The sequence below is a fragment of the Dasypus novemcinctus genome, chromosome 12 (assembly GCF_030445035.2).
Source record: "Dasypus novemcinctus isolate mDasNov1 chromosome 12, mDasNov1.1.hap2, whole genome shotgun sequence".
Lineage (NCBI taxonomy): Eukaryota > Metazoa > Chordata > Mammalia > Cingulata > Dasypodidae > Dasypus > Dasypus novemcinctus.
In genome coordinates this window covers 89,361,513-89,388,177 of record NC_080684.1, presented here as the reverse complement: position 1 = coordinate 89,388,177, position 26,665 = coordinate 89,361,513, and the positions used below count along the sequence as shown (strand labels likewise).

The 26,665-nt window shown below is 37.0% G+C and overlaps 1 protein-coding gene and 1 non-coding gene across 4 annotated transcripts in view; one reads left to right on the top strand and one right to left on the bottom strand.

Annotated features, from left to right (window-relative positions):
* The window catches only part of SLC41A2 (solute carrier family 41 member 2), a 174,122-nt gene that overhangs the window by 11,003 nt on the left and 136,454 nt on the right, over nt 1-26,665 (top strand). For all 3 annotated transcript variants that reach the window (XR_009188336.2, XM_004446785.5, XM_058308663.2), the window contains exon 2: nt 20,706-21,435. Coding sequence is in view for 2 of the 3 variants with exons in the window: in XM_004446785.5 (XP_004446842.1) it covers nt 20,878-21,435 (558 nt within the window). In the remaining variant the exon portion in view is untranslated. The remainder of the gene's footprint in view (nt 1-20,705; nt 21,436-26,665) is intronic.
* Nucleotides 16,656-16,761, bottom strand: LOC111762117 (U6 spliceosomal RNA). Its single transcript, XR_002795316.1, has one exon. It is a non-coding gene; the product is annotated as a U6 spliceosomal RNA (small nuclear RNA).

The window sequence follows — 26,665 nt, the reverse complement described above, 5'->3', positions numbered from 1 at the left end:
TAAGTGAAAGAATCTAGACACAAAGTACTACATATTGTATGATTCCATTTATATAAAATGTAAATATAAAGCAATTTATAAAGATGAAGTTAGATTAGTGGTTATATAGGGCTGGGGAAGGAATGTTAAGGGGTGTGGAATTTTTCTTTTTGGAGTAATGAAATTGTTCTAAAATTTTTTTTGTAGTAATGAACATTGTGATTGTACTAAAAGACATTCATTATACACTTTGGATAGATCTTGTGGTGTGTGTATACATCTCAATAAAACTGCTTAATAAAATAAAAGAAAGAAATCCTTTTTCTCAGTTGGAATCATTTTAGCAATAGAACCAAGTTCACTTATTTAAAAGTAATTAAAAAAAAAAACAACTGTTATGTTACACTAAAACAATCGGAGAGATAGGAAAAAGAATAAGTTTCTGACATTTGGTGTTTTTCCTTCAAAGGAGTACAAATGACACATTGTTCACAGGAGTTGGTAATTTCTCAATCATTTATATTTTGTTTGAAGATGTAGGCATTCTTTGAGCACTCATCAAAAGATAGTTTTTGAAAGATGGGTGGGGACTAAGGGAATAAATTAGATTAAAATATATCAATCACATGAGTTTAATGGAGAATCAATAGAAAATAGATTTTGATTTTAGGGGTGGTAAAAATAGAACACTCTATACACTATACACTATCTATACACTCTAAAGAACTTACAAATAAGAATTTAATGATGTTAGTTTGTTGCTAGAGAATGATTGTACTGTCACAACAACTATGACTTCATAGAATTAAATTGTGAAACCTGTGAAGGAGAAATTCTTTCAGTGTATGGTTCTGATATGTGGCAAAAGAGGTTGTGAAAAATTCATGAAAGGTAGAGAAATTTTGTTCTGATTCAAATTTCTTTTATTATATGTTTAAGGGGATGTGGAAACTTTGCTAATTAGTTTTATAAATTGGATTTTTATGTATCTTAAACTAGAATACTGGTATCAAATTCTACTAATATAAATGGTTTTTAAAAAATACTCATTGAATTATATATTTTTATTTCTGTGGAGGCTTATTTTTAGCAGAGTATTGTAAAACTTAAATTGAAAAAGTTACTTTTTATAAAATTATGACCTAAGAAAGTTATTCTAAATCTGGGAAAATATTATGTATAAAGATGTTTATTTTCATTGCAATGTAATTTAGTCAAGAAAATAATGATTTATTAAAATATGGTAATCCTCTTGAAGAAATGTAGGCACTAAAAATGCTTTTTTAGATCAATCGTTTCCTCTTATTTTCTAATTAAAAAGTAAAAGTGCTCAATGTAAATGAAAGCTTAATCAATAAAAAATACAAGATTAAAAAAAGTAAAAATTGTATTTCACATCCTTCCTTCCTGACCTACCCTCAACCCTTGGCCAGCCCAGTTCTCAAGAGGTAAATTGTATAAACACTTTGATATCTGTTCTTCCAGACCTTTTTCTAAACTAGTGGTTTCCAAATTTTGCTGAGGGGGGGGGGGGGTTGTTTTAGTTTGCTAAAAGCTGCTGGGAGCAATATAGCAGAAATAGGTTGGCTTTTATAATGGGAATTTGTTAGGTTAAAAGCTACAGTTCTGAGGCTATGAAAATATCCAAATGAAGGCATCATCAGAGATGCTGTCTCACTGAAAGTCCGCTGGCAATCTGGACTCCTGCTATGTGGCAAAACACATGGAGACATTTGCTTTTCTTCCGGGACTCATTGCTTCAGCTTCTGCCAGTTCTGTCTGTGGCTTCCTCTCTCCTTGGTTCCTCTCTGAGCTCCTGGGTTCCTTGTGTTTCTGCTGCTTTTAGTCCACTGTTTATAAAGGACTTCAGCAAGAAGATCAAGAGCCACTCTGGGTCACACCTCACTGAAGTAATCCAATCAAAGGGTCTCACACCCATAGGAATGGATTAACTTTAAGATCATGATCTTTCCTGGGATCCACAAAAAGCTTCAGACTGTCACAGGGGTGTTTCAGAATCTTCTCAAGTTAGGTAAGGTGGGTGATTTAGTAGGTGGGAACCAGGGTGCTTTAGCTGATATTACTTTGCTTTTGTTTCACATATTGGAATATCATATAAGATTTTATTTAAACATAAAAAAAATATTTTAAAAAACTGGCTTAATTAAGAAAAGGAAGTCTTAAACCCATTGAAAGAATTCCAGGGCTGCTTTCCAAGTTTACCATTTTGCTAATTTGGCAAATGAATCTTCTCTTTTCAGACTTACCTGTTCATTTCCCTATTCACCTTGTTGGAATGCATTTCTTTTTTCCCCCATCTCTTTAAATCATGCCTATTCTTTAGGGTTCAACTCATCATTGTTTCATTCATTCCTTCTTTCAACAGGCATTTAGGGGGTCACCTACATTTTGTCTAACATTGAGTGAGGAAAACAAAGTGGATAAGATGTAGAATTCTATGTCAAATAGTTCATAGGCTAGTAATGGGTGTCTCATGTAAATAGTGCAACAGCGCATTATAAAGTAAGAGCAATGGGGGGGATAGAAAAAGTGTTCTTTTCTGTACCATATCATATAACACCTTTAAAAAAGACAATTTATGATATGACTACATTGCTGGATCTTCAGTAAATATTTTTTATTGAGTAATAGAAGATAAAGCAGAGATGCAAAGTTCACTTGTTAATCAGGGGTGAGATCTGGAAAGTAGCTGTTTTCATTCTTAACAATAACTGTGTTTGAGAATAAATTGGGGCAGCGGACTTGACCCAGTGGTTAGGGCGTCCGTCTACCACATGGGAGGTCCACGGTTCAAACCCCGGGCCTCCTTGTCCCATGTGGAGCTGGCCCCTGCGCAGTGCTCATGCGTGCAAGGAGTGCCGTGCCACACAGGGGTGTCCCCCGCCTAGGGGAGCCCCATGCGCAAGGAGTGTGCCCCGTAAGGAGAGCTGCCCAGCGCTTAAGAAAGTACAGCCTGCCCAGGAATGGTGCCGCACACACGGAGAGCTGACACAACAAAAAGAAACACAGATTCCTGTGCTGCTCACAACAACAGAAGCGAACAAAGAAGACACAGCAAATAGACACAGAGAGCAGACAACTGGGGTGGGGGGTGAGGAAGGGGAGAGAAATAAATAAATCTTTAAAAATAAATAAATAAATAAATTGAATCCAGTTTACCAGGTTCCAGTGTTGAACATGAGGGAAGTTAAGAGGGAGCATTGAAACCCTGGTCCCATAGTCTTCATCCGCCAAGGCCACTTTATTGGTGTAGAAGGATCATAACATAGAGAATGCAGCTTCCTTATCATTAGCTATTTAGTCAGAAAGTCATGAATTCAAGTCCTGTGTTTTTATCTTATTTATAACTTTGGGCTTATTTCTTAATCTTTCTGAGACTCAGTTTCCTTAACTATGAATTATGCTCATGCCTGTTTCCTAGGTTTTTTTTTTAAAAGATTATTTATTTATTCCCCCCTCCTTGCAGTGGCTTGTTTGCTATTTGCTTTCTGTCCATTCACTGTGCGTTCTTCTGTGTCTGCTTGTCTCCCTTTGTTGCATCATCTTGCTCCTCCAGCTTTCTACAGGCATGGGCCGTCAGCTCTCTGCAGGCCCCGGGCCATCAACTTTCTGTGGACACAGGCCATCAGCACTCTGTGGGCACGGGCCAGCGTGCCTTCACAAGGAGGCCCTGGTACACGAACCCAGGGCCTCCCATATGGTAGACGAGAGCCCAGTGGATTGAGGCACAGCTGCTTCCCTCTCCTAGGTTTTTAAAAAGATTAAATGATATATGTCCCCATAAATTCTTTCTGCATTAAGTGGTACTGATGTATACAATGGGTGATTGCTTTTCCTTGGGGTTTAAGTTTTTAAATATTTTGGGGTACTCAGACTCTAGATTTTTGGAAAAGTGTATTTTTTGAGTCTGAGAGTGGCTTTTTGGTAAGCCACTGTTTTAGTTTGCCAAATGCTGCCAAAACAATATACCAGAAATGAGTTGGCTTTTACAGGGAGATTTATTAATTCATGAGCTTACAGTTCTGGGGCCATGAAAGTTTCAAATCAAGGCATCATCATTGCACTGTAGCTGCAGCTGTGGGCAGTCAAGCACATGGCAGGGCACTATAGTGGCATCTCTTCATCTCTGCCTTCCCTTCCAGGCCACTGCTTTCAGCAGATGGTTTCAGTGGCTCCTTTCAGCTTCTAGGAGTTTTTCTTTCTGTCTCTGCAGCTTTAGTCTGTCTGCAGCTTTTTATTTCTCCACTTTTAAAGGACTCTAGTAAGAGGATTAAGACCCGCTCTGGGTCACACAATCTAATTAAAGGCCCTTAACTGAAGTAATTTAATCAAAAGGTCACACCTACAATAGGTTTACACACACAGGAATGAATTAGCTTTAAGAACCAATTTTCTGGGAAATGGATATGGCTCAACCAATTGAGTTCCTGTCTACAATATAGGAGGTCCAGGGTTCGGTGCCCAGGGCCTCCTGGTGAGGGCAAGCTGGCCCACGCTGAGTGCTGGCCCATGCTGGAATACTGCCCTGCGCAGGAGTGCCCCCTTGTGTGGGAATGCCGCCCAGTGTGGGAAAGCTGCCCCGCACAGGAGTGGTGGCCAGTGCTGAGAGCTGGTGCAGCAAGATGATGCAACAAGAGACACAAAGGAGAGAAAATAAGAAGACATAGCAGAACAGGGAGTTGAGGTGGCGCAAGAGAGTAATCGCCTCTCTCCCACTCCGGAATGTCCCAGGATAGGTTCCTGGAGCCGCCTAATGAGAATACAAGCAGACACAGAAGAACACACAGTGAATGGACACAGAGAGCAGAGATGGGGCAATGTGTTGGGGGGAGAAGTAAATAAAATAAATCTTTAAAAAAAACAACCCACTTTCTGGGAACCACAAAAGCTTCAAACTGCCACAGCCACTGTTAAGAAAGAATAAATGATAAAGGAAACTAATAGGACCAAAGGAACATTTACTGAGAAAATAAATTTTTTTTATAATAATGAAAATCCTTTAAAAAATGTACATAAATATTATACTCTAGCATTTCTACAGTATACTCTAGCATTTCTGCAGAATGACCCAAGGCAAATTCATGGTTGCTGGCTTCCACCTTTCCAATGTTCATGATTGGTTTAGTAGACTTAGTTCTTAAGTCCAGAATAAACTTTACAGTATGGTTTAAGATGGTCTGTTTCATTTGTAAATTGTAAAAAATGTTATTCTGATGTCTGGTTTTTTATTTAAAATATATCAGATATGATATTTAAATTTAACAACAGCATTAGAGCTAACTCCTATTCCAGTTTTTATTCTCTTTTTGCATATAGTACTTGACAGCATGCTGCCATATTTTGTATTAGGGAAGTTGTGGGTTTACAGAACAATCATGCATAAAATACAGAGTTCCCATATACCACCAATTATTAACAACTTGCAGAGTGTTGTGCATTTGTTACAATTCATGAAACAATTAACTATAGTCCGTAATTTAGAATAGGGTTCACTATTTACATTGTATTGTCCTATGGGTTTTTTTAAAAAAAACTTTTATTCTAGTAACATACATACACCTAAAATTTCCCCTTTTTAACTACATTTAAAGAATAATTCAATCCTGTTGTTACATTTACAATGTTGTGCTTCCATTACCACCATTAGTTACCAAAATGTTTCCATCAATCCAAATAGAAACTCTGTACTATTTAAACATTTACTCCCCATTCCCTATACCCACTGTGACCCCAGGTAACCTATATTCTAGTTTTTGACTCTATGAATTTGCTTATTCTGATAAGCAAATGTCTTCATTTCAGATATCTTCAAGGTTCATCCATGTTGTCGTATATATCAGAACTTCATTCCTTATTGTGGCTGGATAATATTCCATTGTATGTATATACCACATTTTGTTTATCCATTTATCAGTTAATGGACATTTGGATTGCTCTTATAGTTTATTTAAAGCTGCTGAAAGAAGTATACCAGAAATGGATTGACTTTACAGTGGCAGTTTATTGACTTGCAAGTTTACAGTTCTGAGGCTGAGAAAGTGCCCAAATCAAGGCATCATTAGGCGATGCTCTCTCCCTGAAGACCAGCTGCCGATGATAAGGCACTTGGTGGTGTCCTCTCCAGCATTTGTTATTTTCTGTTGTTTTTTTAGTAATAGTAGTCATTCTAGTGGGTGTGAAATGGTAGGTTTTGATTTGCATTTCCCTAATAGCTAATGATGTTGAGAATTTCTCACGTACTGTTTGTCCATTTATATATCTTCTTTGAAGAAATGTTTATTTAAATCTTTTGCTCATTTTTATTTATTTTTTGCATTTTTAAATTTTTTTGTCTTTTTTTAAAAAGGATGCATAGATCACATAAAATGTTACAATTAAAAAATATACAAGGTTCCCATATATTCCCCCTCTCCCCACTCCTCCCCCATCAACAACCTCTTTCATCACTGTGGCACATTCATTGTATTTGGTGAAATTTTGGATCCACTGCATGGATTATAGTTTACATTGTAGTTTACACTCTCCCCCAGTCCATTCAGTGGATTATGGCAGGATATATAATGTCCTGCATCTGTCCCTGCAGTATCATTTAGGACAACTCCCAAGTCCCGAAAATGCCCCCACATCACATCTCCTCTTCCCTCCCCCTGCCCTCAGCAACTACCGTGGCCACTGTCTCTACATCAATTGTACAATTTCTTCCATTGCTAGAGTCACAGTAGTTCTATAGTACAATACCAGTAAGTTCACTCTAATCCATATTTTATTTTTCCATCCTGTGGACCCTGGGATGGGTTGCTTGTCTTTTGGTTGTTGATTTATAGTATTTCTTTATATATTGTAGATACTAAACCTTTATTGGATATGTGGTTTCCAAATATTTTCTCCTGTTGTGTAGGTTGTCATTTTACTTTCATGATAAAGTCCTTTGAGATGCTAATGTTTTTAATTTTGAGGTAGTCCCATTTATTCATTTTTTCTTTTGTTGCTTGTACTTCGGTGTAAAGTCTAAGAAACTATTGCCTGACACAAGGTCCTGAAAATGCTTCCCTATGTTTTCTCCTAGGAGTTTTATAGTTCTGGTCCTTATATTTAGATCTTTGACCCATTTTGAGTTGATTTTTTTAATATGGTGCAAGGTTAGGGTCCATCTTCATTCTTTTCTATATAGATATCCAGTTTTATCAACACTATTTTTAGTGAACAGATTATTCTTTCCTAATTGGGTGGATTTGGCACTCTTGTTAATATCAGTTGGTCATAAATGAGGGTTGATTTCTGAGCTCTCAATTTGATTCCATTGGTCTAGATGTCTGTCCTTAGGCTTGTACCTTATTTTTTTTTAAAGATATATTTTATTCATTTCACCCCCTCAGTGTTTACACTGTTTGTTGTGTGCTCATCTTCCTTTAGGAAAGGAACCTGGGACCTCCCATATGGGAGGGAGGAACCTAATCACTTGAGCCACCTCTGCTCCCTGTTTTGTTATACCTCTCATTATGTTTACCTCCTTGTGGCTCTTGTTGTATTATCCTGTTGCTTCAGCTCACTATCTTGCTTGTCTTCTTTAGGAGGTACTGGGAGCTAAACCCGGGAACTCCCATGTGGTAGGTGAGAGCCTACTTCCCCCATGTTGCTTTGATTACTATGGCTTTGTAGTAAGTTTTAAGATTAGGAAGTATGAGTCTTCCAACTTCATTCTTCTTTTCCAAGATGACTTTGGCTATTTAGGGCTCCTTAACTTTCCATATAAATATGATTGGCTTTTCCATTTCTGCAAAGAAAGTTGTTGGAATTTTTATTGGAATTGCATTGAATCTGTAAATCACTTTGGGTAGGATTGACTTCTCAACAATATTAAGTCTTCTAATCCATAAACATGGAATAATACCCATTAATTAGGTCTTTGATTTCTTTTAGCAGTGTTTTGTAGTTTTCTGTGTACATGCCCTTTATATCTTTGGTTAGATTTATTCCTAGATATTTGATTCTTTTAGCTGCTATTGTGAATGGGATTTTTTTTCTTTATTCATTCTTCAGATTGTTCTTTACTGGTGAATAAAACTACTATACATTGATCTTGTAACCCACCACTTTGCTGAATTCATTTATTATTTCCTATAGCTTTGTTGTGGATTTTTTAGGATTTTCTGTGTATAGGATCATGATCTGCAAATAGGGAAAATTTCACTTTTTCCTTTCCAATTGAATATCTTGTATTTCATTCTCTTGCCCAGCAGGTGACAATGGGCCTCCTTGCCTTGTTCCTGCTCTTAGAGGGAAAGCTTTCAGTCTTTCATTGAGTATGATGTTAGCTGTAGGTTTTTCATATATGTTCTTTTCATGTTCAAAGAAATTTCCTTTTATTCCTAGGTTTCTAAGTGTTTTTATAAAGAATGGGTACTTGATTTTTTCAAATGCCTTTCCTGCATCAATTGAGATAATCGTGTGTTTTTTTCCTTATTCTGTTAATATGGCATATTACATTTATTGATTTTCTTGTGTTGAACCACTTTTACCTACCTGGGATAAATCTCACTTGATCATGATGAATAATTCTTTTGTTGTGCTGTTGGATTCGATTTGCTGGCATTTGTTGAGGATCATTTGCATCTATATTCAAAAGGGTTATTGGTCTGTGTTTTTCTTTTCATGTATCTTTATCTGGCTTTAGTTGGGTGATGTTGGCCTTGTAGAATGAATTAGGAAGTGTTCCTCCTCTTCAGTTTTTTGCAAGAGTTTGAGCAGGATTGGTGTAATACTTCTCAGGATATTGTGTAGTCCTGGGCTTTTCTTTGTTGAGAGTTGTTTTTTTTTTTAAGATTCTATTTATTTTTCTCCTTCCCCCCTCCCCCCGTCTGCTCTCTGTGTCCATTTGCTGTGTGTTCTTCTGCATCCACTTATATTATTATCAGGCGGCACTGGGAAACTGTGTCTCTTTTTTGTTGCATCATCTTGCTGCTTCAGCTCTCCATGTGTGCGGCGCCACTCTTGGGTGGGCTGCATTTTTTTCACCGGGGTGGCTCTCCTTGCAGGGTGCACTCCTTGCACGTGGGCTCCTCTATGTGGGGGCGCCCTTGTGTGGTAAGGCACTCCTTGCACACAGCAGCACTGTGCATGGGCCAGCTCACCACACCGGTCAGGAGACCCTGGGTATTGAGCCTTGGGCCCTCCATATGGTAGGCAGATGCTCTATCAGTTGAGCCATGTCTGCTTCCCATGGTGAGAGGTTTTTGATTACTGATTCCATCTCTTTACTAGTTACTGGTTTGTTGAGATATTTTCATAGAGTTTTTAAAAATAGAAAATTGGAACAAAACTGTTAATCTGGAAATTGTAAATCAAGTATTCAAACTACAGTGGGTAAGAATGAAATTCTAATACATGTGACAACAGAGATTAACCTCGAAGACATCATGTTGAGTGAAATAAGCCAGACACAAAAGGACAAGTGTTATATGATCTCACTGATATGAAATAATTAGAATAAGGAAACTTATAGAGTCAGAATCTATAATATAGGTTACCAGGGCACAGGGTCGGAGTAGGGAATAAGGATTTAAGGCTTAAAATGTACAGTTTCTTTTTAGGACTGTTTAGTTTCCTAGGCTACTTAAACAAATACCATAATATGGGTTGGCTTAAACAATGGGAAATTATTCTCTTATAGTTTTGAGGCTAGGCAAATATCCAAATCAAGGCATCACTGAGGTGATGCTTTCTTCTTGAAGTCTGGCTGCCAGTGATCCTTGGCTTCTCTGTCACATGGCAAGACATTGGTGGTGATTCCTGGTCTCTCCCTTCTCTTCCAGGTTTTCTTGATTTCAGCTTCTTGCTTCCCTGGCTTCCCTCTCTCATGTCTGAATTCATTCAGTTTATAAAGAGCTCTACTGATAGGATTAAGACCCATCCTGATTGAGGTTAGGCACACCTTAACTGAAGTAGCCTCATCAGAATGGGTTCACAGTCACAAGAATGGATTTAATTTAAGAACATGTTTTCTGGGTATATACAGCTTCAGACTACCACAGGGATAATGAAAGAGTTTTGGTAATGGATAGTGGTGAACGGTAGCACAACATTATAGACATAATTGAATGTGATTAAAAGGGGAAATTTTAAGTTGTATATATATTGCTAGAATAAAAAAATTTTTAAACTATATTGAATTATGCAGTACAAACTGAACCCTAATGTAAACCATGGTCTATAGATAGTACTATTATAAAAATGTGCTTTCATAGATTGTAACAGATGTACCACACCAGTGCAAATCATTAGTCATAGTTTGGTGTTGGAGAAAAGGTGGCACTCACTAGGATGTGGAAACTGATGATTGCAGCGGAAAGTTTATTGGGAAGCTCTCCTAGTGGAGGGGGTCTGAAGAATAGACTTCAGCCTACCTCTGGAAGGGGGAATGTAAATTTATTTATTATTTAAGATTTATTTTTTTATTTATTTCTCTCCCCTTTCCTGCCCCCCCTCCTCCAGTTGTCTGCTCTCTGTGTCCATTTGCTGTGTGTTTTTCTGTGTCCACTTGTATTCTTTCCAGCAGCACCAGCAATCTGTGTCTCTTTTTTTGTTGTGTTATCTTGCTGCGTCAGCTTTCATTGTGTGCGGCGCCATTCCTGGGCAGGCTGCACTTTTTTCATTCTGGGCGGCTCTCCTTACGGGGCACACCCCTATGCAGGGGACACCCCTGCGTGGCACGGCATTCTTTGGCACGCATTAGTACTGCACATGGGCCAACTCATCAGATGGGTCAGGAGGCCCTGGGTTTGAACCCTGGAACTCCTGTATGGTAGGTGGATGCTCTATCCATTGAGCCAAATCTGGTTCCCAAAATGTAAATTTATACAGTACCTTCCTAGGCGGGGAAATGATAGTCAGTTGGGAGGGGGTCGAGGGTTTGAGTAAAGTGCTTGGGTCAATAGGAAGCCCTAGAGGCGAAAATTTTCCTTTGTATGGGTAGAGGCTAGTGGGTTAAGAAGTTGTGTTTTCTTGGAATTCTGGAAGAGCAGATGGTGCTTTGATCTGGAGAGGATGAAGGTCTCTTTGCTCCTATCTCCACGTGGTTTCTTTGTTCAGACTTTGGGGAAGTGCTGTGCTTTCAGACACGTAGGCTCTGAGGGAGGGGGGGGCTTGTCTTCCCCATCACATGTCAGGGGGAACTGAGTCACAGCTTGTTAATTATTGCAGACCTAGTTAGGGGGAACCTCTAACAGTTGGTATATGGGAATTCTGTATTTTATGCATGATTGTTCCTTAAAGTAAAAACTTCTCTAATTAAAAAAAAAGAAAAGGCATAAAAATCAGCATTGTGTAACATATTTGTGATTTTATGTTATAGTATATTTGTGATATGAAAGAACTGGGAGGTTAGGTTTTGAACCTATTATAAAAATGTTTAACTATAATGATGATATTAGCTAACATTCATCGAAGGCTTAATAAATTTTTCTAATCATTTTACATGTATTAAGTAATAAGCCTATGAAGGAAACATTTTAATTTTTCAAGAGGAAACTGAGGTGCTGAGGCTTAGGTCCCACAATTAGTGAAAGTCAGGCAAGATTTCAGCCTGACTCTGGAACCCAAGCTTTTAACTACCACCAGCATCATTAGTGTGTTGGCACTTCTTGACATTTAATATTTTGGAAGCAGATCCTCTCTCTTAATTGAAGTGTGAGGATGTGCTGAACAACTCACTAGAAATTCCTGCATAAAATCACTCAATGCAAGTCATATATTTGACTTATTCACCTAATGAAAGCATAGCAAATATTTCACTAAGCTTTTTACAATATCAAACATAGCATAAAGCACATGCCAGTTATTCCACATGAATAAAACAACTTTGAGTAGACAGTTAATATTTTTCTTTAAAAATGTACCTGACTGAAATCTGTAAACTCGTGTACAGGATGTGTTTGAGCTTTAGCAAGAGGACATTGAAAGATGAAGAAAATTTTTCAAGAATTTAATGTTTAAAAATTTTTAAAAAGTGTTGAGATAGTCTTCCTGTGGAAAATCAACATTTTTTCCCCAAAGATTTATTTATTTATTTAATTCCGCCCCCTCCCCGGGTTGTCTGTTCTCTGTGTTTATTTGCTGTGTCTTGTTTCTTTGTCCGCTTCTGTTGTTGTCAGCGGCACAGGAATCTGTGTTTCTTTTTATTGTGTCATCTTGTTGTATCCGCTCTCCGTGTGTGCGGTGCCATTCCTGGGCAGGCTGCACTTTCTCTCGCGCTGGGCAGCTCTCCTTATGGGCGCACTCCTTGCGCGTGGGACTCCCCTACGCGGGGGACACCCTTGCGTGGCAGGGCACTCCTTGCACGCATCAGCACTGCGCATGGACCAGCTCCACACGGGTCAAGGAGGACCGGGGTTTGAACCGTGGACCTCCCATGTGGTAGATGGACGCCCTAACCACTGGGCCAAGTCTGTTTCCCAATCAAACATTTTCGTAACTCTTTTTTTTTTAGATGGTTTATTCTACAGCTCTTTATTTATTTTATTTCTCTCCCTTCCCCTCCCCAGTGTGTCTGTTCTCTGTGTTTATTTGCTGCGTGCTCTTCTTTGTCCGCTTCTATTGTCAGTGGCACAGGAATCTGTGTTTCTTTTTGTTGCATCATCTTGTGTCAGTTCTCTGTGTGTGCAGTGCCATTCCTGGGCAGGCTGCACTTTCTTTTGTGCACTGGGCGGCTCTCCTTATGGGGTGCACTACGCCCCTGTGGGCAGGGCACTCCTTGCGTGCATCAGCACTGCTCGTGGGCCAGCTCCACATGGGTCAAGGAGGCCCTGGGTTTGAACCGTGGACCTCCCATGTGGTAGACGGACACCCTAACCACTGGGCCAAGTCCGCCTTACACTTATTTTTTTGTTTGGTGTTAGTTTTATTTGGGTTATATGTGATGGATTTGGAGGGGAGACATGCCATAGACTTGCTGGTAATCTGGTTCTGCCTTGGAGCTTGGTGGAGGCAGATATATTTATTTACAATCATTTAACAAACATAAGAAATAAATTAAATCATGGCTATGAAAACTAGAATACAGCAGAATGTGAATTGTCTGAAGTGTTGAGGATGTGTTAATTGAGTGAAGACTATTGTTCATTCTGGGAAATATGTGGAGAGGGAGAAGTAGGAAAGAAAATAGAAGAAATTTTAGAGTTCCCAAGAGTTTTAGAAATAGAAGAGACAGTAAGTAGCCATTAAAAATAACTTTGTAGAATAATATTGATTAGGAAAATCTTATTGATGTTTTATAAAATAAAAAAAGCAGGATGTAAAACAGTATATACAATATGAGTTTATTTTTATTTTTAAAATGTATATAGAAAAAAGTAAAGTCATCATATTTGCCAGCAAATTGATTGTTTCTGGATGATGGGTTTCCAGGACAAATAACTTGTTTATCCTTGGCTTCATGTGTGTGTTGAACATATATAGTTTCTGTAAAAAAATAATAATAAAATTTAAAAGAATTCTATGCCAGTAGATATTAGCAGTACAGTTTCAGATGAGGGAAAGAAGAGTACTGAAGACGTTTTATGAGCAAAGACCACTTTATGACAACTAAGTTGTGTTTGGGTGGCTTTGAGACTAATTTTAACTGCAACCAGAGACTTGGGCTCTTTAGAAAAAGGTTCCTTTTTTTTTTTTTTTTAATTAAACTCTTTATTTGAATAAAAAAATACTCAGCCCAGGCCAAAGGGTAGAGGAGAGATTTGATTGCAGGGAGTAAAGATACTGAAAGAGTTAGGTCAGCATGTCACTTTTATGCCAGGATAATTGAGTAACATAACTCTGTGTACTTAAAATTTACCTGATCTATTTCTTCTGGTATGTTTGTGCACTTGAGCTGACTTCACAGCACTGTGAACCATGTACTTTTGAGGGAAAGTACAGCTTGGGGGAAGGTAGAAGATCTGGCTTCCACCCCCTGGGTGGTGTCCTGTGACAGTTGCAGAGAGGGAAGGTGGTGTTAAGCCACCTCCTGAGGAAGATCTAGTGGGAACTGTCCCTCGGCCTACCTCCTCAGCTAATGGAAGGTAATGTACTTTATTGTGGCCTGCTTATGAGGATAGGTAGGGCTCTTTCACCTTTGGAATAGTAGTAGAAGTACTCTGAGTAAATATTGGAAACAACAGTTCCAAAAATTGTGGGACATTCTTGGTCTTAAAAATAGAATAAAAAATGATAACTTTACATATGGCAAATCATTTTTTCCTGTCCCTTTTCTTCAAAAGGTTTGTTTTCTTTTATAACTTTGACACATTGGCTTCCTTTCTGAGCCTTAAAATTCTGGAAGCATTTTAATTTTCAGTTAAATTTTATAGAAAGTCATGTTTAAGTTGATCCTAGAAGTGGGTTTATATTTTTAAAATTAAACTCTAAGAATACAAGGATGTATTAAGAATAAAAGTATGGAAGTATACTTTTGTATGAGTTCTGAATAAAAATTTCTACTCATTTAAAATGCGAGGAACTCCAGTTACCTAGTTTGTAAATTTTGATGTTTCAGATATAAAAGTGCCAGAAAAAATAAGTAAGGGATTGTGTTATTTATGTTTTATTCTTATACTATTTTGTTTCACAGAAGTGTTGAGGAAGCTTATAAAAAACATTACCCATGACATGGGTGAATATAAATGCCAGTACTATTGTATTTTTGATTTTTAGCTCCACTTTTCCTACAGGATATAAAAGGCAAATGCATTAAAAAAAAATTACCCAAAAGAAACACTGATTTAAAAAGTTGAAGTACAAAATCAGTAAGTACCAGATAAAATAAAACTAGGAGTGTAACTTTAAAGTGAACAAATTGATCGTAAGATTTGAGTTTCAGATGTAGCTGCAGGTTTTCTCGTTGATGAAGTGAAAAAGGAGACTCCATCTTTATTAATGAAAATACCAGTTTTCAGTAGCAAGGCTTTCTGTAGCTGTAATTTCTGAATAATGTTCCTTGTGACTATATAGGGGTCGAGGGTTTTGAGAAAGATGATATTCTCTTGCAATTATTTGCAGGAAATTAGTGAAATTTTTCTGTAAGTTGTAAGGAAGAGTTATTAAATGTTTGGTAGATTTTTTAAAAAATAAGGTATATGTAAGAAGTGTTTATCACAGAGCAGCATTTAAAAGCAGTTTTCTCAACTTTAAAGTAGAGTTCTTAAAATTTGTTTTCTATCCAACCCATTGTCTTATTTCAAACAGGAGCCTTCATTAATGTTTCTGACAATTATTTGCTTCCTGTGTTACAAAAACTATGTATTACTGTCAATTTAATCAAAATTCCTAGTTCAATGATTGGAATTTTCTCACTTTTTGTTTGTTTGATATGGACTAAAGATACTCTAACTGATGGTACTTGGTAGAATAAAATGTACTCTTTATGTAATCTACTGGTTCTTTGGACACATATCATATTTATTCTGTCAACATTTTCTCAGTAACTTAACTGTGGATTGTATTTTAGTTGATTCATTGGCTTGTCTTTTATGCATCCTTCTTACAAATAAAGCATTCTTTAAAAAATTCTCCATTGTTCAGAGATGGTGGGGTTGTTTGTGAGTGTGTGTGTGTGTGTGTATGTATGATTCTGAGGCCAAAATAAATTGCTCTGAATCTGGTTTCATTGGAAAAATTATTATTTGAGATGTATTGAGGATTTAGTATATTGAGGTTTTATTATAACCACTGATTAGTACTCTGGGCTTAAATTGTTTAAAAATGCTGACTCTTTTTTAGGCATACAGAAACTTTAAGGTTTATAAATTTTATGACATTCTTTTGTCTGGGAATAATCTTAGAAATTAGTGATGTTTTATGGAATCAACTTTTTGATAGCAATAGCTAAATCATGTCTATGACTCATCTTAAGCTTTTGTTTTTGTGGATAGAATATCAGGCTCACCAATTTCACAGCAATTCAGTGTCATTGACATGTCAGTTAATAGCCTTGTACCTATATAAATTTCTGAATTCAAGTTTAAGTAGAAAGTTTCCAGTTTAAGCCAGAGAAGTCAAGATTTTTCTTATGAGCCAACTCTATATATTTCAGTCAAAAAGGAAATATTTTAAATTATGCTTTAGAGATGAGTCTTTTAATCAGGGAGGACTGTATTTGTTTTTTTGTGTTTTTTTTAAAAGGTTTATTTATTTATTTATTTCTCTCCCCTTCCCTCCCACCCTGGTTGTCTGTTCTCTGTGTCTATTTGCTGCGTCATCTTTGTCCACTTCTGTTGTTGTCAGCAGCTGGGAATCTGTGCTTCTCTTTGTTGCGCCATCTTGTTGTGTCAGTTCTCTGTGTGTACGGCACCATTCCTGGGCAGGCTGCACTTTCTTTCATGCTGGGCGGCTTTCCTAGGGCGCATTCCTTGCACTTGGGGCTCCCCTACGCGGGGGAAACCCCTGTGTGGCACGGCATTCCTTGTGCGCAGCAGCACTGCGCATGGGCCAGCTCCACACGGGTCAAGGAGGCCTGGGGTTTGAACTGCGGACCTCCCATGTGGTAGGCAGACACTCTAACTGCTGGGCCAAGTCCGCCGCCAGGGAGGACTGTATTTTTAGGCAGCATTTCTTATATTTTATCCAAGTGGGAATTTTTTTTTTTTTAATACAGAATCATTTTAATAATAGGCAGGATCTAAGGGTAGTTTTGGTAGCCAAACAAGAATTTGTGTGTCATCCTTGTGCAGGGGTCATGCTAATCTTCTCTGTGTCATTCCAGTTTTAGTATATGTGCAGCCCAGTGAGCACCCAAGTAGTTTTTTTTTTTAAGATTTATTTATTTAAATCCCCCCTCCCCCGGTTGTCTGTTCTCTGTGTCTATTTGCTGCGTCTTGTTTCTTTGTCCAATTCTGTTGTCGTCAGCTGCACGGGAAGTGTGGGCGGCACCATTCCTGGGCAGGCTGCACTTTCTTTCATGCTGGGCGGCTCTCCTTACGGTTGCACTCCTTGCGCATGGGGCTCCCCTACGCAGGGAACACCCCTGCGTGGCGCGGCACTACTTGCGCGCATCAGCACTGCGCATGGGCCAGCTCCACACGGGTCAAGGAGGCCCGGGGTTTGAACCACGGACCTCCCATGTGGTAGACGGACGCCCTAACCACTGGGCCAAGTCCGTTTCCCCCAAGTAGTTTTAATTGAACTGAACAATGGTGATAAAATTGCAGATAAAGTATTTGAAGTGTTTTTCCTCCTACTTATATGTTTTTCCCTACTTATCATACATTGCATGAATTGTAGCTCTGCCAAGCTGCAATTTGTAGTTTCTTTTACATTGCCATATTGATTTTGAACTTTTGAGGGCAAAGTGATACGTTAAATATCACAGGAAAACCAAGATGTGACCTCTTCCATGTGCGATTTGTCAGGGGACGGCCAAGTGGTTGCCTTAGACTTAAATGTTTTTCTTTTTTAAACTGTAAATGTCAGGAAAATTTCTAATTGTGTTGTGTTTGATTTTGATTGTTCTTTCTTCTCTGTATCCTTAACTTACATTAATTTTGAAAAATTTCTTTAAAGTGGTATAATTTTATTGTGATCTTTTCAATGAGATGAAAGTTCCTGGGTTTAGGAACAGTGTGGTAGAAAGTGTAGAACTGGGAAAACTGAATGAAAGAAGTTTGATTGGAATAAAGGAAACTCAGAGCAGAATGAGAAATAAATGATCTGGTCTAGGTAACCAAGTGGAAGGCGTTAAGCCAGTGTGAAACAATTAGGAACCAAAAATAGGCAAAGTAGGAAGCCCAGTGGATGAGAATAATGAAATCAAAGTGCTGAAAGTGAGAAATGGTTTTAGTAGTAGCCCTGGGGCTAGATCAAGTGGAAAAGAGATTTACTCATTGTGATTAAGTAATCCAGGTCTACCATTTCCATAAATGGGACCATGGTGTCTTAGTGGGCTCTGACAGGTTCTCTTGGGAGAGGGGTTTATTTTGGCATGAGGTGAGATGATAGGACAACAGAAAGTGATGTCAGAGTGAACATGAGAAAACCAAAGGGACAGTTATTGAACAGCTGTTTGAGATATGTACTGAAAAAAGCAATCTGATAGAAATTCTTTAATAAAAGGGAATTTTGGATGAGAAGTGGATGAACTGAGGAGTTCAGATGATGAAACTGAATCTAAATAGATAGCTAAAAGAGTAGGACACCTTTTAAAGGTAATTTTGCTTAGAATGGGGAGGTGTTAGTCTTTCAGTCAGTTAGAAATTGGTGAAGATTTGTTGTATTGAACTTTGGACCTTTAAATGAAAATAATTGAAGAAAATTGAATAGCCATAAACTCAACCTGCTGTTTAGATGCTGTAAAAAGGAAAATAAATAGATAAATCCTTGTTTTTATGAACTTCTTTTGCAATTACAAAATTAGGTACTTATTGGGTATTAGTCTAAGGAATGTACCAAAATTTTTTCTTTATAAAACTAGGGTAATAAGTTGCATATCACCTAACTCTAGTTTTGTTTGGCCCCTCCCTAACAGGTAGTAACTGACCACATAAAACCTCCTGTTCTGTAATTATTATATTTTAATAGTAAACAGAAACATACAAGACATACACTTAAATGGAAAATGAAAGGAAGAGAATGCACATCTTGTATAGTGGCAAAAGTAAGACTACATAGTGGCCATAATATCACCTGACTTCTAGGTTATATTTTTTGTGGGCAAAAATGTGTTCCAGGCCCTGCTTATGAATAATAATTCCACTTTGGTTACAACATAAAAAGCATTAATACTAAAATTGCTTATTTTTAAAGCACTCTCTTGAAATTTGGGTTTATCATCATCATCTTTATATACTTCATTGTACAAATATGCCAAAAATTATTCTTCCTCTTGGATTAATATAATCCAAGAGGTTTTTTGTTAGTTGAACAATGTTACAAAGAACATTCTTTGGTGTACAGTGCAAGTGTTTTTTCAGGTTATTCACTTAGGGGTGAAATTGCTGGATTGTGGAGCATGTACGTTTTCAATTTTAATGGGTAACACCACATTGTTTTCTAACAGTTTACTCTTGCACAACTAGTATTTGTGTGACCAGTTCTTATATCCTTGTTCATACTTAAAAATCTATTGATGTTTTGTTTGGATGGATGTTAATCTGATTCCTTTTTTAATATATAGGGAGGTGCTTCTCATACTTTTATGTGCATACATATCTCTTGGGGATATTACTAAAAATGCACCTTTGATTCCAGAGGTTGGGAGTGGCAACCGAGATTCTGCATTTCTCACAAGCTCCCAGGTGATGCCAGTGCTGCTGGACCTTTGACCATACTTTGAGTAACAAGGGTCTAAGGCACTAAAAGAATCAGAGTTCCCCTTGTGTAGGCTGCACATAGTACCTGAAGAGTCTTGGGAACATAATTACTAAATAATAACATTTGATATGACCGGTTCATTCTAAATTTTTAAAATCAAGCCTGGTATTTTTTTTGACAATATATGAACAATATAGATTAAAAAAAAACTTTTTAAAGGAGCAATTTGGAAAAAAAAGTCCCATAACCTTGACAAGTTGACATATGAAATTAATTGCCACACATATATAACAGAGGGATTACATTTCCAAGTCAATTATAATAAATTGTATGTCAGAATTATAAATATGAATCCAATAAAATTTTATATATGAAATATATACCCTGTGTGGTATTCAGGTTATCTATCAAGTGTTTTTGTAGTAAACATTTACTTTCTATATTTTAGTAACAAAATGTATATTATATTATAAATAAAATGGTTTATTATTTAATATGTTAAAAATATAATGTCATATAACTTATCTTTTATTGTCTGTTGGCATATGTAGAAGGTTGCAACAATTTGATCCTGAACCCTTTCTATAGTAATAGAAGCCATCACTTTAATAAATTGGTCCACTGTAAAGCTTCAGAGGCAGTTGAAGATACTTTACATAGATATTTTTTTTTTTTACATTTTTTTTTATTGATTTTGTAATAATATTACATTAAAAATATATATGTGAGGTCCCATTCAACCCCCCCCCCCACCCCACCTCTCCCCCCCCCCCCCCCAGCAACACTCGTTCCCATCATCATGACACATCCATTGGATTTGGTAAGTACATCTTTGGTCACCTCTGCACCTCATAGTCAATGGTCCACATCATGGCCCATACTCTCCTCCATTCCATCCAGTGGGCCCTGTGAGGATTTACAATGTCCGGTGATTGCCTCTGAAGCACCATCCAGGGCAGCTCCATGTCCCAAAGACGCCTCCACCTCTCATCTCTTCCTGCCTTTCCCCATACCCATCAGCCACCATGTCCACTTTTCCCAATCCAATGCCAACTCTTCTATGTGGACATTGGATTGGTTGTGTCCATTGCACCTCTATGTCAAGAGGAGGCTCAGATTCCACATGGATGTTGGATGCAATCCTCCCACTTTCAGTACTTTACATAGATATTAATTACTTAAATTTTGCAAAGATAAACACTATTAACTAACACTGAGCACAAAAAAAATGGCTCTGGTCCCTATTTCTGTCCATGTTTATTGTGTGTCATAAGGCAGCTATGTTTTAAGCCCATAAAGTTTAAGTACCTTAGAGTTGATTTAATAACGTGTGTGTTTTATTCAACACATGAAAATCTAAATATCAAGATAGTGCATTTGATTTTTTTTTTTTTATTCTTATAAACACTATTTTATTTTTTTCCTTCCAGACACAACCCCTGCTGTGGAACTACTAAACTTCATTTATTAGCGGAAACATTATTTTCTACAAAATGAAGTCAACGTTTTAATTTAAAACCAGTGTTTATGTGGTTCTGATTTATCAGCTATGGTTCGTGAAGCTTGAAGTCTAAAGAGTATAGGGTCTTTTGTGATGACAATATGACAAATAGTAAAGGAAGATGTATTACTAATAAAACAAGTGATGGTCCAAGTGGTGGAGGAGGTTTTGTAGATTGGACTTTAAATTTAAATACAATTCAATCTGATAAGTTTTTAAACTTACTGTTGAGTATGGTTCCAGTCATTTACCAGAAAAATCAGGAAGACAGGCACAAAAAAACAAATGGCATTTGGCAAGATGGGCTATCAACAACTGTTGCACAAACGTTTAATAATAGAGCTGAACAACACATGGATTATCACAGTTTTTCAGAGCAGTCTTTTCGTGGCAATAATGGGCATGTATCATCAAGCTGTAGCCAAAAGTATGATGATTATGCCAACTACAATTACTGCGATGGAAGGGAGGCACCTGAAACTACTGCCATGTTACAAGATGAAGACGTTTCTAGTGATGGTGATGAAGATGCCATCGTTGAAGCAAACCAGAAATTACCAAAGGAGTCCAGTGGTGTCATGGCATTGCAAATACTTGTGCCATTTTTGCTAGCTGGTTTTGGAACAGTTTCGGCTGGTATGGTTTTGGATATAGTACAGGTAGGTTTTCATCTTTGTTGAACTTTACTGCCTATTTGATATTTCGTATCTGTTTAAAATGCTATAGCTTACTAATCTCAAGCATTTACTTTAGATTTCATTTATCCCATAGTAAAATGATGCTGAATCTGGTAGAGAATCTGTTATTTTTAGGAGTTTCTTTCCCTTACGAAGTTATAAAAGAATAATCTCCTTCTGCCCATAAAGTAACTCTTTTCTACAAACCACAAAATAGGTAAATCAGTTAAAAAAAATAACATCCAATTGATATTATATTTAAATTTTATTTTTTAAATAGAAATTAATATATACTCATTAAAATGAATTCAAACAATAAAGTATATTAAATAAAAGATAAAGTCTTCCTTATTCCTCATTTCCAAAGCTAAAACCCTCCTCCCCTCTAGAGATTACTATTATGAGTTTGTTGTGTATACCTGCACATATTTCTATGTTTTTTCTTATGCTTATACATACACATGTATAGAGTTTTTTCAAAACCTAAAATGAAATGTTACAGTTATTTTCCTGTAACTTATATTTTATTGCTTACCAATACATCTTGGACATCTTTCCAAATTGGCACAAGAAGATTCTCTGCATTTTAAAATAAGTGCTTGATATTCCATTAAATACATATACCAAAATTTACTTACCTATTCTACCATACTGGTGCTATAATAAATATCCTTATAAATATATCTTTATACATTTGTACTAATATTTTTGTAGCTTGGATTTTAAAAATGGAATTTCTGAGTTTTATATTTGCATTTAAATTTTTGTAGATACTGTCAAATTGCCTTTCAAAAAATTTGTACCAATTTATACTCCATGTCCTTATCAACATTGAATATTCTCAGTATTTTTCATTTTGGTTAATCTGATAGGAAAAATATCTTGTTTAATTGATATTCTTTGATTATTATGTTTAGTAACTTTTAATGTTGACTGGACATTCTTATTTTTTCTGTGAAAATTTCTTGTATGAATTACTGTTTTGTATCTTTTGTCCATCTTTTAGTTTGCTATTTGTTGATTTTAGGAATTCTAAATGTATTATGGGTATAAACTACCTGTTATCTAATTGTCTTTCCAGGTAGTAAAGATTCAAAATGTGACATTGTATTACTGTCAGTCTTCATCGGTTAGAGAAAGGTTGACTCTGGGGAAGTATTAGACACATTATCCTGTAATATGCCCTTGTCTTCCATTGCTTGCTCCCTAAAAGAATATTAGGTCATTTGTGACTCTAAGACACTATTCAACAGATAAAATCTGTATTGAAATGAAAATGTATATAAATATAGAAACATGATGTTCCCATCATTAGGTGGAAAAAGTATATGAAGGGAACTATGTTGAAGCATATTGAAGTTTTGAATAGATTGTATTACCAAAGGGGGACCAAACCTTACCTGTCCACTTGAAACAGTTATTAAAATAGTTGTTTCAAGTAAATACAATAGTATCACAGCTGCTAAAGTTGGTTGATTATTTTATTTTTTTTTGATATACTACTTAATCTGAAGAAATACTCAACATTTACCTGTTTGGCAATGGCAACATATATATACATATTTATATACCTGAATGTGTACATTCCTTTGGTGTAATATATACCTATTTCTTGATACCTTTTGAGAGAATAGCATATACATACTTAGAAAAACTGTCTTCTGTGATTTTATGAATTCAATACTGCTAGCATTAAGGATTTTATAATATTAAACTTCAGTGTTAAAATAATTTTTAAAAAAACCATAGTGTAAATGGTTTGAAAGATATTATTTGAATGTGTTTTGAAAACTTTTTACTGCTTAAATTTAACAACCAGACAAAAAAATGTACAGTTCAGTCAATTTTCATGATACCAACACCACATAGCCATCAACCAGGTTAAGAGACAGAATCACACTTGTACTTCATTTAGTTTTCTTTGAGGCCTCTGCTAATTGGAGGTTCCGAAGTGGGTTGCAGCAATTTACACTCTGGCTGATATTGTGTGAGAGCTCCCATTGCTTCATATCCCTTATTTATACATAGCAGTCTTTTTAATTTTAGAAATTCTGGTGCATGTAGGTAGTATCTCATTGTGGTTTTAATGGGGATTTCCCTGATGACTAATGTTTATTGATCATTTGGATATTACTGGTAAAATTTCTTTGCCCATTTTTCTATTTGATTGTTTTTTCTCTTTAACTTGTGAGAGTTATTTGTATAATCTGGATACATGCTTTTTAATAATATGTATTACAAATTTCTGCCTCTGAAGTTTGCCTTTTCACTCTGATGAAAAGATAGTTCTTAATTTTTATATAGTCCTTTGCCATCATTTCCATAGTTTGTGCTTTTTTATCTTTATATAGACTGAAGCAATTAAGATAGTCTCTTGTATTACCTTCTAGAAGCATTGTTTGTTTTGCTTTTTGCATTTAGATAATTTCCTTCCTGGAATTGATTTTTATATAGAGTGTGTAGGGTTATGTTTCTTTCCACATAGATTTCCAATTGTGTCTGCACTATTTGTATAGCAAAACAAAAAAGAAAAACTGAACAGCAACAACAACAAAAGAGAGAGAAAGAAAACAAAAAGAAAGACAAAAAATGAACTTTCTCTGCTGCACTTTTTTGTCCATTGTTGTAAACCGAGTATCTATTTATGTGTGGGATGTTTCTGGACTCACCTGTTCTTTTGGTGTATATGCCAATCTTAATTGGCCTAGGTTATATCTTTTTTATTATTATTGTTAGAGAAGTGAGTTAAAAAAAATCCTACATACAAAATAGAGTTCCTATATATCACATTATTATTATTTTTTTAAGATTTATAGTATTTATTTCTCTCCCCTTCCGCCCTGTTGTCTGCTCTCTGTGTCCATTCGCTGTGTTTTCTTCTGTGTCTGCTTGCATTCTTGTCATGTGGCACCGGGAAACTGAGTCACTTTTTTCATTGCGTCATCTTGCTGCATCAGCTCTCCATGTGTGCAGTGCCTCTCCTGGGCAGGCTGTACTTTTCTCATGCAGGGCAGCTCTTCTTGCAGTGTGCACTCCTTGCGCATGGGGCGCCCCTACGTGGGGGACCCGCTTGTGTGGTGCAGCACTCCTTGCGTGCAGCAGCACTGTGCGTGGGCTGGCTCATCACATAGGTCAGGAGGCCCTGGGTATCAAACCCTGGTCCCTCCATATGGTAGGTGGACACTCTTGTCAGTTGAGACACAACCGCTTCCCTTTTTTTTTTTTAATTTATTTTTTATATATTTCTCCCCCATCCACCCCCGTTCCCTCCGTTGTCTGTTCTGTGTCCATTTGCGGTATGTTCTTCTGTGTCTGCTTATATTCTCATTAGGCAGCTCCAGGAACTGATTCTGGGACCTTCCATAATGGGAGAGAGGCAATTACTCTCTTGCGCCACCTCTTCTCCCTTACCACCCTATTATTAGCACCTTGCATTAGTATAGTACATTTGTTACAATTCATGAAGGAACATTTTTATAATTGTAGTATTAACTATAGTTTGTTTACATTAGAGTTCACTCTTTTTTTTTTTAGAGTGTTCATGGAATTTTTTTTTTTTTTAAGATTTTATTTCTTTCTCTCCCCTTCCTCCTGTTGTCTGCTCTCTGTGTCTATTAGCTTTGTGTTCTCTGTGTCCACTTGCATTGTTGGTTGGCACCAGGAAACTGTCTCCTTTTTGTTGCGTCATCTTGCTGTGTCAGCTCTCTTGTGTGTGCATTGCCACTCCTGGGTGAGCTGCGCTTTTTTCATGTGGGGCAGCTCTCCTTGTGGGGTGCAATCAGTCCTTGCATGTGGGGCTCCCCTAAGCAGGGATGCCCCTGCGTGGCATGGTACTCCTTGTGCATGGGCCAGCTTACCATACATGGATCAGGAGGCCCTGGGGATCGAACCCTGGACCCTCCATATGGTAGGCAGACACTCTGTCAGTTGAGCCACATCCGCTTCCCAGAGTTCACTCTTTGTTGTACAGTCAGTCGTATGTTTGATTTTTCTGTTTTTGTTTTGATTTTTAAAATTTTCATTCTAGTAATATATATACAATGCAAAACCTTCCCTCTTCACCACAATCAAATATATAGTTCATTGCTGTCCATAATGTTCATAATGCAGTGCCACTATCAACACCATCTACCAGCAAAACTTTTCCATCAGCCCAAATAGAAATTCTATGATTTAAGCATTGACTCCCCATTCCCTACCCCTACCCTGGTCCTTAGTAATCTATAGTTCTATAATAGTTTCTGGCTCTGAATTTGCTCATTCTAATTATTTCATGTCAGTGATATCATACAATATTGGACCTTTTGTGTCTGTCTTATTTCAGTCAACATAATTTCTTCAAGGTTCATCCATGTATCAGAACTTCATTCCTTTTTACAGCCGAATAATATTCCTTTGAATGTATGTACCAAATTTTGTTTATCATTCATTGGTTGATGGACACTTGGGTTGCTTCCATCTTTTTCCAGTTGTGGTTAGTGCTGCTGTGACATCAGTGTGCAAATATCTGTTGGAGTCCCTGCTTTCATTTCTTTTGTGAAGACCTACCAGGTTATATGGTAATTCTAAACTTACTGAGAAACTGCCAAACTCTTTTCCACAGTATCTGCACCATTTTACATTCCCACTAAAAATGAGTGCGTATTCCTCTTTTTCCACATCCTTTTCAGCACTAGTAATTTTCCATTTTTTAAATAGTAGACATTCTAATGGGTGTGAAATTGTGTCTTATTGTGGTTTTGATTTGCATTTCCCTCATAGCAAATTCTGTTGAGCATTTTATGTGATTTTTGGCCATTCGTGTATCTTGTTTGGAGAAACATCTATTCACATCTTTTACCTATTTTTAATGGGGTTGTTTGTCTTTTTGTTGTTGAGTTGTAGGACTTCTTTATATGTTCTGGAACCACATATATTGGATATGTGGTTTCCAAATATTTTCTCCTATTGCATACGTTATTTTACTTTCATGATAAAATCCTTCGATGCACGTGTTTCAGTCTGCTAGGCTGACAAAAGCAATATACCAGAAATGGTTTGGCTTTTATGACTGGAATTAGTTTACAAACTTACAGTTTTGAGGCTGAGAAAATGTCAAAATGAAGGCATCGTCAGGTGATGCTTTCTCCCCAAACATTGGCTGCTAGTGATCCTGGACTGCTCCCTCACGTGTGGCAAGTAACATGGTAGCATCTGCTAGTTTCCTATCTGA